General features: G+C 40.7%; 1 protein-coding gene across 3 annotated transcripts in view; it reads left to right on the top strand.

The window, feature by feature from the left end:
* Positions 1–16,104, top strand: part of sulf1 (sulfatase 1) — a 421,690-nt gene that overhangs the window by 389,188 nt on the left and 16,398 nt on the right. For all 3 annotated transcript variants that reach the window (XM_041189449.1, XM_041189450.1, XM_041189448.1), the window contains 3 exons: positions 4,753–4,895; positions 9,476–9,599; positions 14,127–14,160. In XM_041189449.1, the coding sequence (XP_041045383.1) occupies positions 4,753–4,895; positions 9,476–9,599; positions 14,127–14,160 (301 nt within the window). The remainder of the gene's footprint in view (positions 1–4,752; positions 4,896–9,475; positions 9,600–14,126; positions 14,161–16,104) is intronic.

Here is a 16,104-nt window from a genome sequence, read left to right as displayed (position 1 = left end):
TCCTTATCTCTGTAATCTTCTCCAACCTCACAATCCTCTGAGGTATCTGTACCCATCTAATTCTGGCCTTTTGAGAACCCCCGATTTAATTACTCCATCGTTGATGGCCACTGTCTAGGCTGTAAGCTCTAGAACCCCTTCCCTAAACCTCTCCACCTCTCTACCTTTCCCTTCCTTTAAGACACTCCTTAAAACCTGCCTCTGTGACAAAACCTTTGGCCATCTGCCCTAATGTTGTCTTTTGTGGTTCTGTATCTAATTTTATTCTGAAGTTCCTCATTTTATCCTGTTATTATGTTATAAATATAAATTGTTGCTGCTGTAATCTCTCTCTTCATTCTGCTTAGTAACAATTTTATTTTGATGGCCCTCATTACTGACTCTATGCTCGGAGGAAATAATCTTTCCCTTTTCACTCTATGAAACCCTGCGTCATTTTAAAAATCTCTGTCAAATCTCCTTAGTGTTCTCTGCTCCAGTAGTATAGACCCAGTACTCCATGCCTTTCTTAAGGCATTGTCTTAAAATTAGCACTAAGCCATGTTAGAAGGAAATCAGGAAGTTTTCATGTCAAAGGTAGTGAAACTCTAGAACTCAATTCCCCAAATGATTGTGGATGCTGCACAAATTGAAGATCGATATATTTTTATTGCGTGGGGATAACATGGGATATAAGCTACCATGGATTTGAGGTTAAGTTAAATAATAGAGCAGGCTTAAAGAGCTGAATAGTCTACTCCTGTTTCTATGTTCATTTCTCTCTAACTACAGTTTCTCATTCCTGGAATCATCCTGCTGAATCCATACTGTACGCTATCTATAGCCTTAATGTATTTTCTATAATGGAACTCCAAAAATTCTAACTGTGCCCAAATAATTATCTTGCACAAATCTACAAACCTGCCTCTTGTGTTCTATGCCTCTGTTTATAAAGCCCAAAATATTGTTGTTCTTCTGTTAGTTTATCTATCTATTATTTATTCGTTTTAAAATAATAGTGATGGAGAAGAAAGGCTGTTCAACTGGGTGGAGAAATTAGCAGTAAATGGGCTAGATGATGAAACCTGTAGGGGTACATCCAACCAGAGTTCGTATCCCTCACAGCACTGGGGAGATTTTAGGCAGGCACAGCCCCTGGAGCAGCCTGCTTCCAACGATAGCAATGTGTTGTGGATCACTGGCAACTTTCACTCTGTACTGGGCGCAATATGACAACTCCGGGCCATCAGATCATAACAGTGCACCCTCTCCTCTGTACAAATACTGCAAGGCATTTTGGATCACATATTGACTTGGTGACCTGTGACAGGGTTCCCAAAGGTAATGTTGCAAGGCAAGATATCTTTATGCTTTGTAATTAAGCAAAGTTTGGTTTTGCAAACTCTGCTTCATGAAGAAAAGGCCCTTTCAATTTGGCTTCCTAGTGGTTGATCTTAGTGTGCCCTTTAAGCCAGTCCTGATCACACAGAATCACAGTATGCAGAAGAGGCCCTTCGGAACATGAGAAACACCTGACCTACCTACCTAATCCCATTTACCAGCACTTGGCCCATAGCTTGAATGTTATGATGTGCCAAGTGCTCATCCAGGTATTTTTTAAAGGATGTGAGGCAACCCGCCTCCACCACCCTCCCAGGCAGCGCATTCCAGACCATCACCACCCTCTGGGTTTTTCCTCACATCCCCCCTAAATCTCCTGCCCCTCGCCTTGAACTTATGTCCCCTCATGACTGACCTTTCAACTAAGGGGAACAGCTGCTCCCTATCCACCCTGTCCATGCCCCTCATAATCTTGTACACCTCGATCAGGTCGCCCCTCAGTCTTCTCTGCTCCAATGAAAATAGCTCAAGTCTGTCCAACCTCTCTTCATAACTTAAATGTTTCATCCCAGGCAATGTCCTGGTGAATCTCCTCTGCACCCACTCCAGTGCAATCACATCCTTCCAAAATGTGGCGACCAGAACTGCACACAGTACTCCAGCTGTGGCATCCCCAAGGTTCTATACAACTCCAACATGACCTCCCTACTTTTGTAATCTATGCCTCGATTGATAAAGGCAAATGTCCCATATGCCTTTTTCACCACCCCACTAACATGCCCCTCTGCCTTCAGAGATCTATGGACACACACGCCAAGGTCCCTTTGTTCCTCAGAACTCCCTAGTGTCATGCCGTTCATTGAATACTTCCTTGTCAAATTACTCCTTCCAAAGTATATCACCTCACGCTTTTCAGGGTTAAATTCCATCTGCCAGTTATCTGCCCATTTGACCATCCCGTCTATATCTTCCTGTAGCCCAAGCACTCAACCTCACTGTTAACCACCCGGCCAATCTTTGTGTCATCCGCAAACTTACTAATCCTGCCCCCCACATAGTCATCTGTGTCATTTATATAAACGACAAATAATAGGGGACTGAGCACAGATCCCTGTGGTACGCCACTGGACACCGACTTCCAATCACTAAAGCATCCTTTTGTCATCACCCTCTGTCTCCTATAAGTAAGCCAATTTTGAATCCACCTTATCAAATTACCCTGTATCCCATGTGCCTTTGCCTTCTTTATAAGTCTCCCATATGGGATCTTGTCAAAGGCTTTGCTGAAATCCATATAAACTACATCAACTGCACTACCCTGATCTACACACCTGGTCACCTCCTCAAAAAACTCAATCAAATTTGTTAGGCATGGAGATTTGTCCACTTTTAAGCCTGCCAACACCTCCAATACCTTGTCACTTCCAATATCAATTTGCTTAAGAACTTCGCAGTCTCTCTCCCCGAGTTTGATATCTTCATCCTCATTCTCTTGGGTGAAGATGGATGTGAAATATTCATTCAACACTCTAGCGATGTCCTCTGGCTCCACCCATAGATTGCCCCCTTGGTCCCTTATGGGCCCTACTCTTTCCCTGGTTATCCTCTTTCCATTGATATACTTATGGAATATCTTGGGATTTTCCCTACTTTTACCAGCCAGAGCTTTCTCATATCCCCTCTTTGCTCTCCTAATTGCTTTCTTAAGCTCCACCCTGCACTTTCTGAACCCCAGTAATGCCTCTGCTGATTTGCTTCCCTTGTACCTGCTAAAAGCCTCTCTTTTCCTTCTCACTGTAACCTGAATATCTCTGGTCATTCATGGTTCTCTGGGCTTGTTACTCCTTCCTATCCTAGAGGGAACATGTTGAGCCTGTACCCTCCCCATTTCCTTTTTGAATGCCCCCACTGCTCCTCTGTAGATTTTCCCACGAGTAGCTGTTCCCAGTCTACCTTGGCCAGATCTTGCTGTATTTTACTAAAATCCACTCTCCCCCAATCCAAAACATTATTTGCAACTTGTCGATTTCTTTGTCCATAACAAACTACAACTGTACCATGCTGTGGTTGCTACCGCTAAAATGCTCACCCACCACCACCTCAGCCACCTGTCTGGCTTCATTCCCCAGAATTAGGTCCAGCACTGCACTGTCCCTTGTTGGACCCTCTACATATTGACCTAAAAAGTTCTCCTGTACACATTTCAAGAAATCCACTCCATCCAAGCCCTTAACACTATGTCCATCCCAATTAATGTTGGGAAAGTTGAAATCCCCTAATATAATTACCCTATTTTTATTGTTTTTACACACATCCACAAATGGTGCACATATTTGCTCCTCAATTTCCCGCTGATTATCTGGGGGTCTGTAATAAACACCTAACAATGTGGCTGCTCCTTTTTTATTCCTAAGCTCTACCCACTTCATTTGATGCCCCCTCCAAGGTATCATCTCTCCTTACTGCAGTACCTGACTCCTTAACTAATAATGCAACACCTCCTCCTCTTTTACCCCCTCCCCTGTCTCGCCTGAAGGTTCTACACCCCGGAATGTTGAGCTGCCAATCCTGCCCCTCCCTCAACCATGTCTCAGTGATGGCTACAATATCACAATTCCACGTGTCAATCCTCACCCTTAACTCAGCCGTTTTACCTGTAATACTCCTGGCATTAAAGTAGAGGCCATCCAGCTTTGCCTTACTCCCTTGAAACTTAATGCAGCTGTACTCTGTCTGACTTGATTCTTTTACTGTATTATGATGTGTCCCTATTCTGCTAACATTCTGTGCCCCCTCCCACTGCTGAATTAGTTTAAACTCCTCCCAACAGCACTAGCAAAACTGCCCGCAAGGATGTTAGTCCCACTCTGGTTCAGATGTAGACCATCCCGTTTGTACAGGTCCCACCTTCCCCAGAAACCATCCCAGTGATCCAGAGATCTAAAACACTCCCTCCTCCACCAACTCTTAAGCCACATAGTCATCTGCACTATTCTCCTATTTCTGAGCTTGCTAGCACTTAATCAATTTCATTGGTGCTATACTGTAATTTTTTTTTAATGATCAAAATAAAATACAGCTATGTGAATCACAATTGTTTATAAATGTTTGATTTTTGAAAAGATCCTGATGGCGTGATTCTATGCCAATGAATGTGCAACAAGAAATTTCTCTTCAGGAACTTATTTTGAGGGTAACATTTAACACTGGTGGATGTGCATTTCGTGGGTGGGTGGTTGTGGACTGCACACCCATTTATATGCTCTGTCCTCAATGGAAAGGAAAATCATGTAAGGGTATAACAGGCAGCAAGTCCACTACCATCTATTTTGTGCCCCCACCAAGGTTGGATTTTACCCCATCATTACATTTGGAAATACTATACTGTTGTGAAGATATTAATCTGACAAAGGCTTTTCCCTTTCATTACAGTAGGATCCTTCTGTGCTTGTACAAGTTCTAACAATAACACTTACTGGTGTTTGCGAACCATCAATGAGACTCACAACATCCTCTTCTGCGAATTTGCCACAGGTTTCCTCGAGTATTTTGACATGAACAGTGATCCTTATCAAGTAAGGAAATTTTTTTCGTCCAGTGAAATCAAAAATTGAAATAATCATGAGACAAGAAGATAGGTACAAATGAGGAAGGCCATTCAGCCCTTTCTTCTATTTGTAAACCTAAGCTGTCAAGTTCCGATGGTGCCACTGCACTACTAGAAGTGAGGTGGGGCAGGAATTGCATCCACCATGATAGCCTGGCACTCATCTTGCCTTATATTATAGGTCAGATATTTAATATGCCAAAAAGATGTGCAAGTTGTCTAAATCCAGCCTGCAACACCTCTGAGAAATTGGATGGGTTGGCAAGGGGGGCAAGCGGTGGTGAGGATTTAAAACTCTGGTACAGATAGGAGTTAGGCCCCAAATGAGCTGGAAGGCGTGGGATGGAATATAGCGGGAGGAGAGGTGGATATAAAACCTGACAGCTGCTTAAAGGAATAATGGCAGCACTGGGGGAGGCAATAAACTTCGAAGAGAAGAATGTCAGCAAAAGTCAAGAGAGGAGAGGTAAGCATTAGGGATTCAGAAATACAGAGCAGGAAGAACAGCCTGTTAGATTTCGAGGGTCACAGGCCCAACAAAAAATATATTATGCACTTATTGGAGGGCGATAGCTGTGGTGTTGTGTTCCATCTCCATGAATCTCAGACCTGCTTTGCAATGCAAGAAGTTGTTTAACAGAACAGCCAAGGTTAGTTACCTGCTCCCCAAACCCTTCCTTGCATTCTCTGGCATTCATTCATTCTTTACACTCAGAGCCAGGGGACCTACTGGTGAAATTAAGATCTGACAGTGGAGAAGGGAGCTTGTGGACTCGGGGGGCCATGGTGGGTGTGGTGCGGGGTTGGGGGGGTGGAGGTGGGGGGTGGGGGCGGGGGGGTGGGGGGTGGTCATTTAGCCCCTAGAGCCGGTCCCATCATCCAATGAAATCATGGCTGATCTGCAACGTAATTCCATATACCCTCCTTTATCCCCTGATATGTTTGGACAGCATCAATCTATTAATCTTACATTTAAGACTTACAATTGAACTAGCATCAATTGCTGTTTGCAGAAAAATGTTCCAAACTTATAACACCCTTGTATGTAAAGGTTTTTCCTACTTTCACTGCTGAAATATCTGGCTCTAGTTTTTACACAATGCCCCTAGTCCCAGACTCCCCAACCATAGTATCTACCCTACCCTTTTCCCTTAACCTTCTAAATTCCAGAGAATACAACACTAGTTCGCATAATCTCTCCTCACAATTTAACCCTTGGAGTCCAAATATTCTTCTGGGAACTGGCAGGGGTCACACCAGCATCTAATGTCATCCTTAGTACTAATATCTGAGAAGGATTTAACATAATATGGCACAGCCTGGAACAAGTGGCAACACAAAGATCAGCTGCATCCATCCCCTCCCCATTCCCTCCTCACCCTGATAGGGTGAACTCCATAATAGTTCAATGGGGATGCTTTGACTACTAGCCTTCAAGCTATGAAAAACATTTTGAGGGAATCATGGCAATAGGCTTCCAAGAGATTCAAGGCCCACCTCTCAGGGTCTTCAAGGTGTATTGATATCATCAGCCCCGCTCTCCCACTGAACAGTTGGCATTCAGCACCAACAGGCAGGTGGATTAGCTTTCATCTTCATGATACTATCTCCTTTCTTGATTACTGTTCATGTGTCCTTTCTAGTCAGCCCTTCAGATTCCTGCTTAGGTTGGTGTCAGGAAATGCACCCATATTTTCCATGCACCTGCTACCTGAGGACAATGGCCTCCTCAGTCCCAAGAGATACATGATAGCACAGTGTCAGCAAGCACCATTGGCAGTGAATCATTGCCTCATTAAGCAATCTGTCCTGATATATTCTCCAGGGACCGATATTGCTTGTAGACTCGGGTGGAAGGGTACCTCCTAGACAGCCTTCATCTTTTATCATGTAGCTCTTTCCTACATGTCTCTCACATTTGCTCTACATATATAGAAATGAACTTAATTGATCTTAGTAAAGGCTTCATGACACACAAGTAGGAAAAGAAAATATCATTGCCTGAAAATGCTGAAAGACTGCTTGCAGAATCCTTTCTTAGCTCTAACAATGCTAATATTTCAGACAAAGTTTGTGGTGATTCAAAGCCTGTGACCTTAACCACTTCTTGGTTTGATAAGTCATTATGGTAACTGACTCTAAGTTGTGTTCAACTCCAACAAACCTTTGTCATATCAGGAGACTTCCTCCCCACAAAAAATATAGAACTTCAAGCTACTATAATCCCCCATCTTGGCATCCAGTTCTTTAAATAATTACAATAATTTTGCCTCCACTCTTCTACCTAGAAGTTCAAACTACACATTGATGATTATTTGTGCAGATCATGCCAGCAGCCTTTGATTTACCATTACTTAATTTGAAGCTGTGTCCTAATGTCATGGTTTATTTTTAAGTAGTATTCCAAATTTACCTTTTACTGTACGTTTACTACCTTCCTTTGAATGCTGAAAAGACCAAGTTCCTCCAGTCTTTGCTTCTAACTTTGATGTTATACAATAGTCTCATGGTTGTTCTTTGAACTGCTTCCATGATTCGAATGTCCCTTTATTTCTCAGTGACTTGAACTAAATTCAGCAGTCAAGACTGGCCAAAGCATACTTTAAGCATGAATTCCTACTGTTTTAAGTTTATAGTTTAACACCTCATTTCAGAATCACAGAATCTTAATGGCGCAGAAGGAGGCCATTCGACCCATCATGTCTGCACCGGAATGAACATTATGACCTAGTGCCATTGTTCTGCCTTTTCCCCACACCCTTTCACATTGTTTCTATTCAAATAATCATCTAATGTCCTCATGAATGCCTCAATTGAAACTGCCTCCACCACATCTCCAGGCAGTGCATTCCAGATCCGAACTACCCGTTGTGTGAAAAAGTTTTTTCTCACGTCACACTTGCTTCTTCTGCAAATCACTTTAAATTTGTGCCCTCTCATTCTTGATCCTTTTACAAGCGGGAACAGCTTGTTGATTGCTGCTTTACAGTGAATCGGTATTTTTAGCAATGAGTTATCAAAGACACCGGATCTCTTTTACCTTCATGCTTAGCTATTTTAATAACTTTCATGGAGTATATCAATTTATGTATTTTACTAACTTATTTTGTGGTCCCCAAGTTCCTCAGACCAAACTGTCTTCTGAGTTTGATATCATATGCAAATTGAGAAACCTCCAACCCCACCAAAGGAGTACTGAATGAGTCAAATAAATAAATTATTACTTCACTAAAATACTCAACACTAGTAAATAGTGAGATTAATATATGAGGGAGAAAGGAATAGAAGGATATGTTGACAAGGTGAGAAGAAGTTCATGGAGAGCATAAACACTGTTTATCTGTTGGGCCAAATGGCCTATTTCTGTGCTGTAAATACTGCGTAATTACTATTACTACTGTGTTAACTCCTTTAAAGAAATTTCTTAATAAATATCTGGTCCAAGATGTAAATGAAACTTAGAGGGGAATAACCATAGACATATGGAACAGGATGATTGTTCTAGTTAGACCACAGACGGGACACTTAAGAAACATGTAGCATATTGGCAGATATTAACCTGGCTTTAAAACCAACCAGAGAGATGGGTGAGGTGGCAATGGAAACAGCAGGGAAAATCAGGCAGTGAAGGTTATCACTGTCACTCCGTCATGACCGTAATTTTCCCCTCCTCATCCTTACTCTGACTGCTACTTGCTGTTGCTTCCTGCATGATATGCAAATGCTGGCTGGGATCTATGGGGCCTTGATTCCTGTCATGTTTCCTTCCCATTTGTGATAGGCTTGGGTAGCAGTGGTAATGCCCCAAATGTTGTAAATGGACAGCAAGAGCCTGGTATAAGACTCTACACTCCATTTTGTCTTGATTACTTACCTGATGAAGGCCTCAGCCTCACCTAAGACATTCAGTAAAAGAATTAATGCAGTCTTAGGGACTTTATGGCCCTTTTGTTTTTGCCTCCCAACTATCCTGATGCTCTATTGGCAATTCCACCACAACATAGCCTGGACAAGGGGGCCGGTCACTGGGGAGAAGGAACCCTCCATGAACACATCCTGATCCCTTACCCAGGAGATTGGACTGAATCAGCTTGTTGGAAATATTATTTGTCTTGGCCTGTTGGAGCAGGAAAAGGAAAATCCAGATCCTGAATTCGAAGTCATCACTTTGTAGCAGCTACTGATTCAAAAAGCCTCTATTCATTGTTTTTTTTTGATGCCTTTAAAAATTGAGCTTCCCAAACCTATTTTACATAAGATGTTTATGGCTGTTAGAGATGATAAGCTTACATTTCATCATTCTGATTGGTTATAAAATTAGTTTCACAGACGCTAGGTATTCTTGAAGCATTCCAATGTGCCCTTTACCTGCTGCTGCAGACTATGCTCAGTCTTGTACCCTGAATGTTATTACCAAAGGCTTTATAAAATGAGCATCCTCCTATCTAAACTCCAAAGTTAGGTTTTTAGTTCTGGCATAGTGCACATCACATTATTGTTGTAAAGTGAAAGGGAAGGCTGATCACTGTTTTGATTCTGTGATTTCAGCTGACTAACACAGTACACATGGTTGAACGGGAAATTCTTAATCAGTTGCACATACAGTTAATGGAGCTGAGAAGTTGCCAAGGACACAAGCAGTGCACTCCACGGACTAAGGGTGTGGAAACAGGTAATCTGTGTGATTTTCAAATGACAAAGGATACATTGATTCTCCAGAACTCTCTTCATCAGGAGCCAGACATAGAGAAGTTGTGAAAGAAAATTGAACTTCTGCTATTGTTGTCAACATTTGTCAGCAAAGGATTTGGATTGTGTTGTTTTCCAGGAATAGCATTCCTTGTATCAAGGAAACATAATTTGTCTCCATTGTTCCTCATTTTCTCAATGAAATCTTCATGAAAAATTGCAGACGTAGATCACATTTTCAAAGTATTTATAATGGATAAAAATTCTACAATATTCTTTAGTCAAAAGCAACATAAAGTTTACAATTTCACCAAACAGTTCTTGTAATGAGAGTCCAGTGTAGAGCATGTTGCCATATGGATCTCAGCAAAGAACACCAAGTTTATTCGCTACATTAAGTCCTCTGTCATGAAAATGTGCATTTTCTGCTTTCATTTTAAAAAGCAATTAAATTGATGACTAATACCTCTGTTTTGTAACGCTGATCATTATCAAAAGCTGAACTAGTAAAATTATGGAGAATTAATGACTAGAGAACCACGAGCCATATATCCCTTTTTAAGATTTCCAGTAAAAAATGAAAACAAGCATGCATTTTGATTTTATGTTCATGTTTTTGACTGAAAGCCTTTATTTTTAAACCCTTATACTACCAGCAAGTCCAGAGACTGTTGCATAAAGTTCAGCTGATGCACCATTACATGGAAACAACTGACAGAACCTTGAAAGTACACTGATATTAACATACAATACTTAATGCATTGATAGGAAATTCCTTTGCTTCCTATTTAAACGAAGTACCAACCCATTTATTTGGAATGGGTTAATTTTGATTATCACTGTTTTGAAGAATGTATTATATTTCAAATGGAACAATGCCACTGTTAAAATAACAGCCTGAAGAGGTCCGTTTGCACATTAATATTGTACAGTGCAATTTCAAGGGCTAAGTTTTTGTCAGCTTGACAACATTCTTGCTCAGGTTACATGGTTGAGGGTTTGAGTCCCAGCTCCAGAGATTTGAGCATATAATCTAAGATAGGTCTCCATCACAATATTGAGAGAATGCAGCATTTTTGGAAATGTCAGCCTTTACACGAGGTGTTAAACTGAGATTCCACTCGCTGTCCTGGTGGACAAGGTGACCATTAGTATTCAGAAGTCATTGCATTCAAAGAAGGTATTGGCCCAAATCTTCTGATCTCCGGAGTGTCAGATACATTGAGAGATGCATATCATGATCCTGCGGAAGTCCTGATGCTGTACATACATGAAAATTGCCCAGAAAGTTTAAACTTCCGATGGGCTGATTTCCTGCTGCCTGGGACCCTCCTCAAATGTCTCCAACCCTGAGCTCAGGGCAGAGCCTTGGGCCAAGGAAATGTTAGACAGTTTAAAACCTGGTCTAACAGGGGTGTAACTCAACTAAGTGACACACCCGACCACCCCAATCAGCCCCCCACCAGACCATCCAACAACCCTCTCGACCAAACCCAACTGCCCCCCCAATCACTAGACTACCCCCAACCACCAGACTACCCCCCGACCATCCGACTATCCCACTGACCACTTGACTAACCCCTGACTACTCGACTATCCCCCAACAACCTGACTACCTCCCTGACCACCCAACTGGCATCCTGACCACCTGACTTCCCCCTGACCTCCTGACTACCCCCTCGACAACCCAACTATCCCCTCAACCGCCTGACTACCCCAACCTTATTTCCCCCTCAACCACCCGAATACCCACCCCCAACCAGACCTGACTAAACCCCCACCTGACTATACTCCCAATCACCCGACTATCCCCCAACCACCTGATTACCCCCCAACCAGACCCAACTACTCTCCTCCCCACCCCCAGCACTTGACTACACCTATCCTCAACCAGACCCGACTACCCCTTGAACACCCAAGTACATCCCCCGACCAGACCTAACAACCCCCTCGATCACTGAATTACCTCCTAGATCAGCCAAATACGTTCCCACCATACCCAACTGCCCCCCTCATCTGACTACCTCCCTCGACCAGACCAGACTACCTCCCCGACCACCCGAGTTCCCACCAACCAGACCCAACTATCTGCCCCATACGTGACTACTGCCCCAGACCAGATCTGACAACCTCCACAACCACCCGACTACCCCCCCAATCAGACCCAACTACCACCCGAATACCTTCCCGTCCAGGTCCAGCCACACCCCCACCTGACTATCTCACATCCACTCAAATACCCCTCAAACCATCTGTTCACCACACCCACCTCACCCTTACCCATCTCTCCCACAAACCAATTCATTCATTCACCCACTCACCCATTCACTCAATCACACTCATTCATTAAAAGACTTGAGATCTTTAAACACTTACCTAAACACGGCAGCTACTGTTGTAAAAAGAGGGCATGTCATCTCCTCAATTCTCCTGCATTCATTGGACCTACCCTGGAGTGCCTGTGGTTCCCATTTCTGCTTCAGCCAGAATCGGAAGATCCAGGAAGAAACGGGTGATGTTGTTGGGTTGGAAGATACTTGGTGAGCAGCGGGCAGGGTGCATTGCCATAAGAGAATTTTTTTTAAATTCATTTATGGGATGTGGGCATCACTGCATTCTTGAACCGCTGGCAGCTCGTTACCACCTTCTCAAGGGCAATTAGGGATGGGCAATAAATGCTGGCCCAGCCAGCAACACCCACACCCCGTAAAAGAATTTTAAAAAATTCTAATGGTGCTTGCCCAAATTCCTCATTATTTAATCTAACGGCTGCTGATGAATTATTTCTAGCACAGAATGACTGCGATAGTTTGTTGACATGACAACAATCCCTGCACTTCAGGAAAAAAGTAACTCATTATGTAAATTGATTTGATAAGTTTTGATGTGAAAGGTGCTAAATAAGTGTAAACATTATTTAATTATATTATTGGATTTCTACAATAAAGTTACTCACATGTCTAGAATAGCTTCAACTCTAATATTAACCCTAAACTACAAAATTTAAAATATAAAATGCAATTTTAGTAAAAGGTCTAAATTTTTAAATTTTCCATTCCGTTCCTGTTTCTCTTTTCTTCAGCCTCTTGAAGCCTTTCTTCCCCATTTTCTCGTTTCATATTTTTATCGTTTTCAATTTAATTTTACTTATTTCTAACACAATTACGTCCTCCCTAATTTTAAACCTTATATTTCTTTTTGTGGTTCCACTGTCCATTTTGGAGGGGCAGCAAGTTCTAAAATATTGTTTTATATTGTTTTAAAACTGATTTTGAAGAGTTTTTCAGCCAACCAAAGATTGACATGACCACATCTTTGACACATCAATGTATTTCATCCAGAAGGTCTGCCTAACGAGTGCACTCATCACCAGCCCTGCATTCAAACAAACTCACCTTTTCCAACCTATCTGGACACAGATTACTGACTTTGTATCAGATTTGTGATAAGTCAATTTTGGAGGTTTTTGGAAGTGCAATATTGCCAAAGTGATTACCTAAATTTAATATTTTGGTATTCATATTGTAAAGCATTCCCACAAATAGGCTCTACTCTCCCCAAAACTTGAATTATTCTCTCAAGAAAAATATTTGTCCTTAGTCCAAATATAGGCTGCACACCCAACTTGAACTGATTTTTTTCCTATACCTGTTTTCCTGATTGTAATTTGTACATAGTTAGACAGAACAGAGAAAATACATTTAAATGAAGAAGGTTGACTTGGTAAAACTACATTTCTTTTGAGATATATACAATAGCATTAAACACATGTAGCAGCATGTAGTAATGAATTTAGTGTAGGTTAATTACTCTGCCTGTAGTTTAGGTGAGGATATTTCCCTTCTGAAAATTGAGAACAAAAATGATACTTTCACAGAGCCATGCAACAAAAATTCAGTTGACATGTAATTACAGAATTCTAAGATAGTGACAACAGTGAAATATAAAGTTAGTGTAATATTATGAACAGTTACTGTTTGTAATGCTGTTAACGTTAAGCTTGTCCAGAAGCTAATAATGAATATAAGCTCAAATGTCAGTGTCATAAGGGATAAGTTTGACTTTAGGCAGAAGTGTAAAATAGGCAATAGCAAATCATCAGCCTATTTCACATCTCCCCCAATGTTTATTTCTGTTGAAGTCAAAGGAAATAAAAAGCGATGGAGATGTTAAAAAGGCTCATGATTCACCATCATCCATTTTACGCTTTCACACAAAGTCAAAATCTAACCTTGTTGCTTTTTATACGTTTCTACTGCCTAATAAAGTGTCTATAGAAGCTTACCTTCCTATTTTAAACTAGTTTACTATGATACAGGACTGCTGTTTATTCTCTATTCTAGGTTTCACAGCCATGTTATATTGATTAATTCTTGTGAGAAAGGTTACTTTTTCTGTCTATTTTAACCATATTACATTTTTCTTCAGGTAATGCATGGACAGATACATTGTGAATAATTTACCATTCTAAAAACATTAACAAAAATTACTCTTGTATTTTCCTAATCAGGAAATAAAGATGGAGGAAGCTTTGATCAGCACAGGTATCCATACTTTTTATTCTCTTAAACAACTTTCTTTCCAACCAATTGCATGAGCTGGCCCATTGAAGCTTTTGATTTTTTTTTCTTTTTTGTGCATTGCACTCAGCATTCTTTCATGCATGACAACTCATCCTTTAACAAATAACAGCTAAATCTTATTTCAGATCATCTGTTTTACTCAGCTCTGCTCTCTGGGTACCATTGGAACCCAAATAATTTACCTTTGTTGTGATCACAGTTCAGTTACTGCTTCTTGAAGCTGAGAATGATTTTGAACTGAAGATAAATTGATTCCTATCATTCTGCCCATCACTGTCTCACACATATGCACTTAAAAAATATACACATGTATATTGACACACTTACTCAGGTCACAGAATACCCATTGAGGTAGAGTTTCTGCTAGGTTGCATTGGCAACTCTCCTGAAAAGATTGAAGGAGTTCAAGTGTAAGTCCAACGTAAATTGAGGTTCTGAAATCTTTTGTGCTGGTTTAAAATGCCTTCCCCTACCCACAAAGCTGATCACACCCCCAGATTGATTTAATCGCGATAATTGTGTTCCCGATGATTGACCCATTTGCGGGCCTTTGAGGAGTCTTTTAAAATCAGGTACTTTTGAAGGTTTTAAATATAAAAATAATTACTAAGAAACTGACTGCTGTACATCAATGTAATTAGTAAATGGGTCTGTATAGATATTTTACAGTCTTCAGTTATTTGAAATCTGGTTACTCACACATGCTGGACAGTGCTTATATTTTGAGATTAACCCATTTTCAGCTGTATTAATAAAATTGAAGCAGTATACCAATTTTAAATACATCAGGGATTTTCTTTAATGCAAGAAAAATAAAATACCATTACATTCTAAAGTGCTGGTTCATGGAAGATTTTACATATGTGAACATGCAAATGAGTTTGAGCAAAAGCTTCAGCCATAACTTCATTTTGAAAAACTAATGTAATTTTGCGTGCAATTTGTGCCCAGATTACCGATTGTGTCCAAAATGAAAACGACACTCCAATATGTTTGTGATGTTCTACAACCATGCTATTGACATGGTTAATACTTTTTAAAACCGTCTAATAAAAACTACAAATATAACTTTGTATTACAGTTATAACTTCTATAGAATGATCTCTGTGTCTATTAAATAGGACTTTAAATTCTACCAGATCACAATCTTGTGACTCCCACTCTGGGCCAAGGATGGTAATATCCAGATGAATTAGTATGTTTTAACTGTATTTTTGTTTATGTGCCCTATGGTTCAGTTCGCAATTTGGAGTATTTCTGCTTCAAAAGCATTTTCTTTCATTAATGTCAGCTGTTTCAATAATTTTGATCAAACTAATCAACTTCCATGAAAACTTTAGAGACTGTAGTTCAGTGCATTTGTAAGTCATTTTGTTAACCTTTTGTCTATTTATAATTGTCAAGCTTCACATTGCCTTTCATACCTTGAAGGATCCCATCTAAAATTTAATATGAATTTACTAATTTGTCTTAATTCTATTCACCAGTGAAAGTTTTTCAATGTGGGTTTGCATCTGTAGAATGCACGCAATAAGCTTCCCCTGGTGACAGGACTGTTCAGGAAATGCCGAGTGGAGACTTAAAAACTCCTCCATAGACAGCACAGGTATATTGGCACATGTCATATAGGGCCATTCTCCAACAACTCTGGGAATCAGAGTCATAAAGGAATTGGTATAGGCCTAGGGAAAGGATGTCCATCTGTTCTCTTAGTAACAAAAGGGAATGTAGTGCAGCGAGGTCTTAAAGTGGGAGAAGAATTTGGAAGTCTAGGAGATTTTTCATATTCTTGCTTACAAAGAATGACATTACAGAAATTAAGTGCACTAAATACAAGACTTTTCAAATAGATGACGAGAGAAAAGTAAAGATTTTATAAGCTGATGAAATCATCCTCTCCTATCT

The sequence above is a fragment of the Carcharodon carcharias genome, chromosome 6 (genome assembly GCF_017639515.1).
Source record: "Carcharodon carcharias isolate sCarCar2 chromosome 6, sCarCar2.pri, whole genome shotgun sequence".
Classification (NCBI taxonomy): Eukaryota; Metazoa; Chordata; class Chondrichthyes; order Lamniformes; family Lamnidae; genus Carcharodon; species Carcharodon carcharias.
This window is presented reverse-complemented; position numbering and strand designations above follow the sequence as displayed.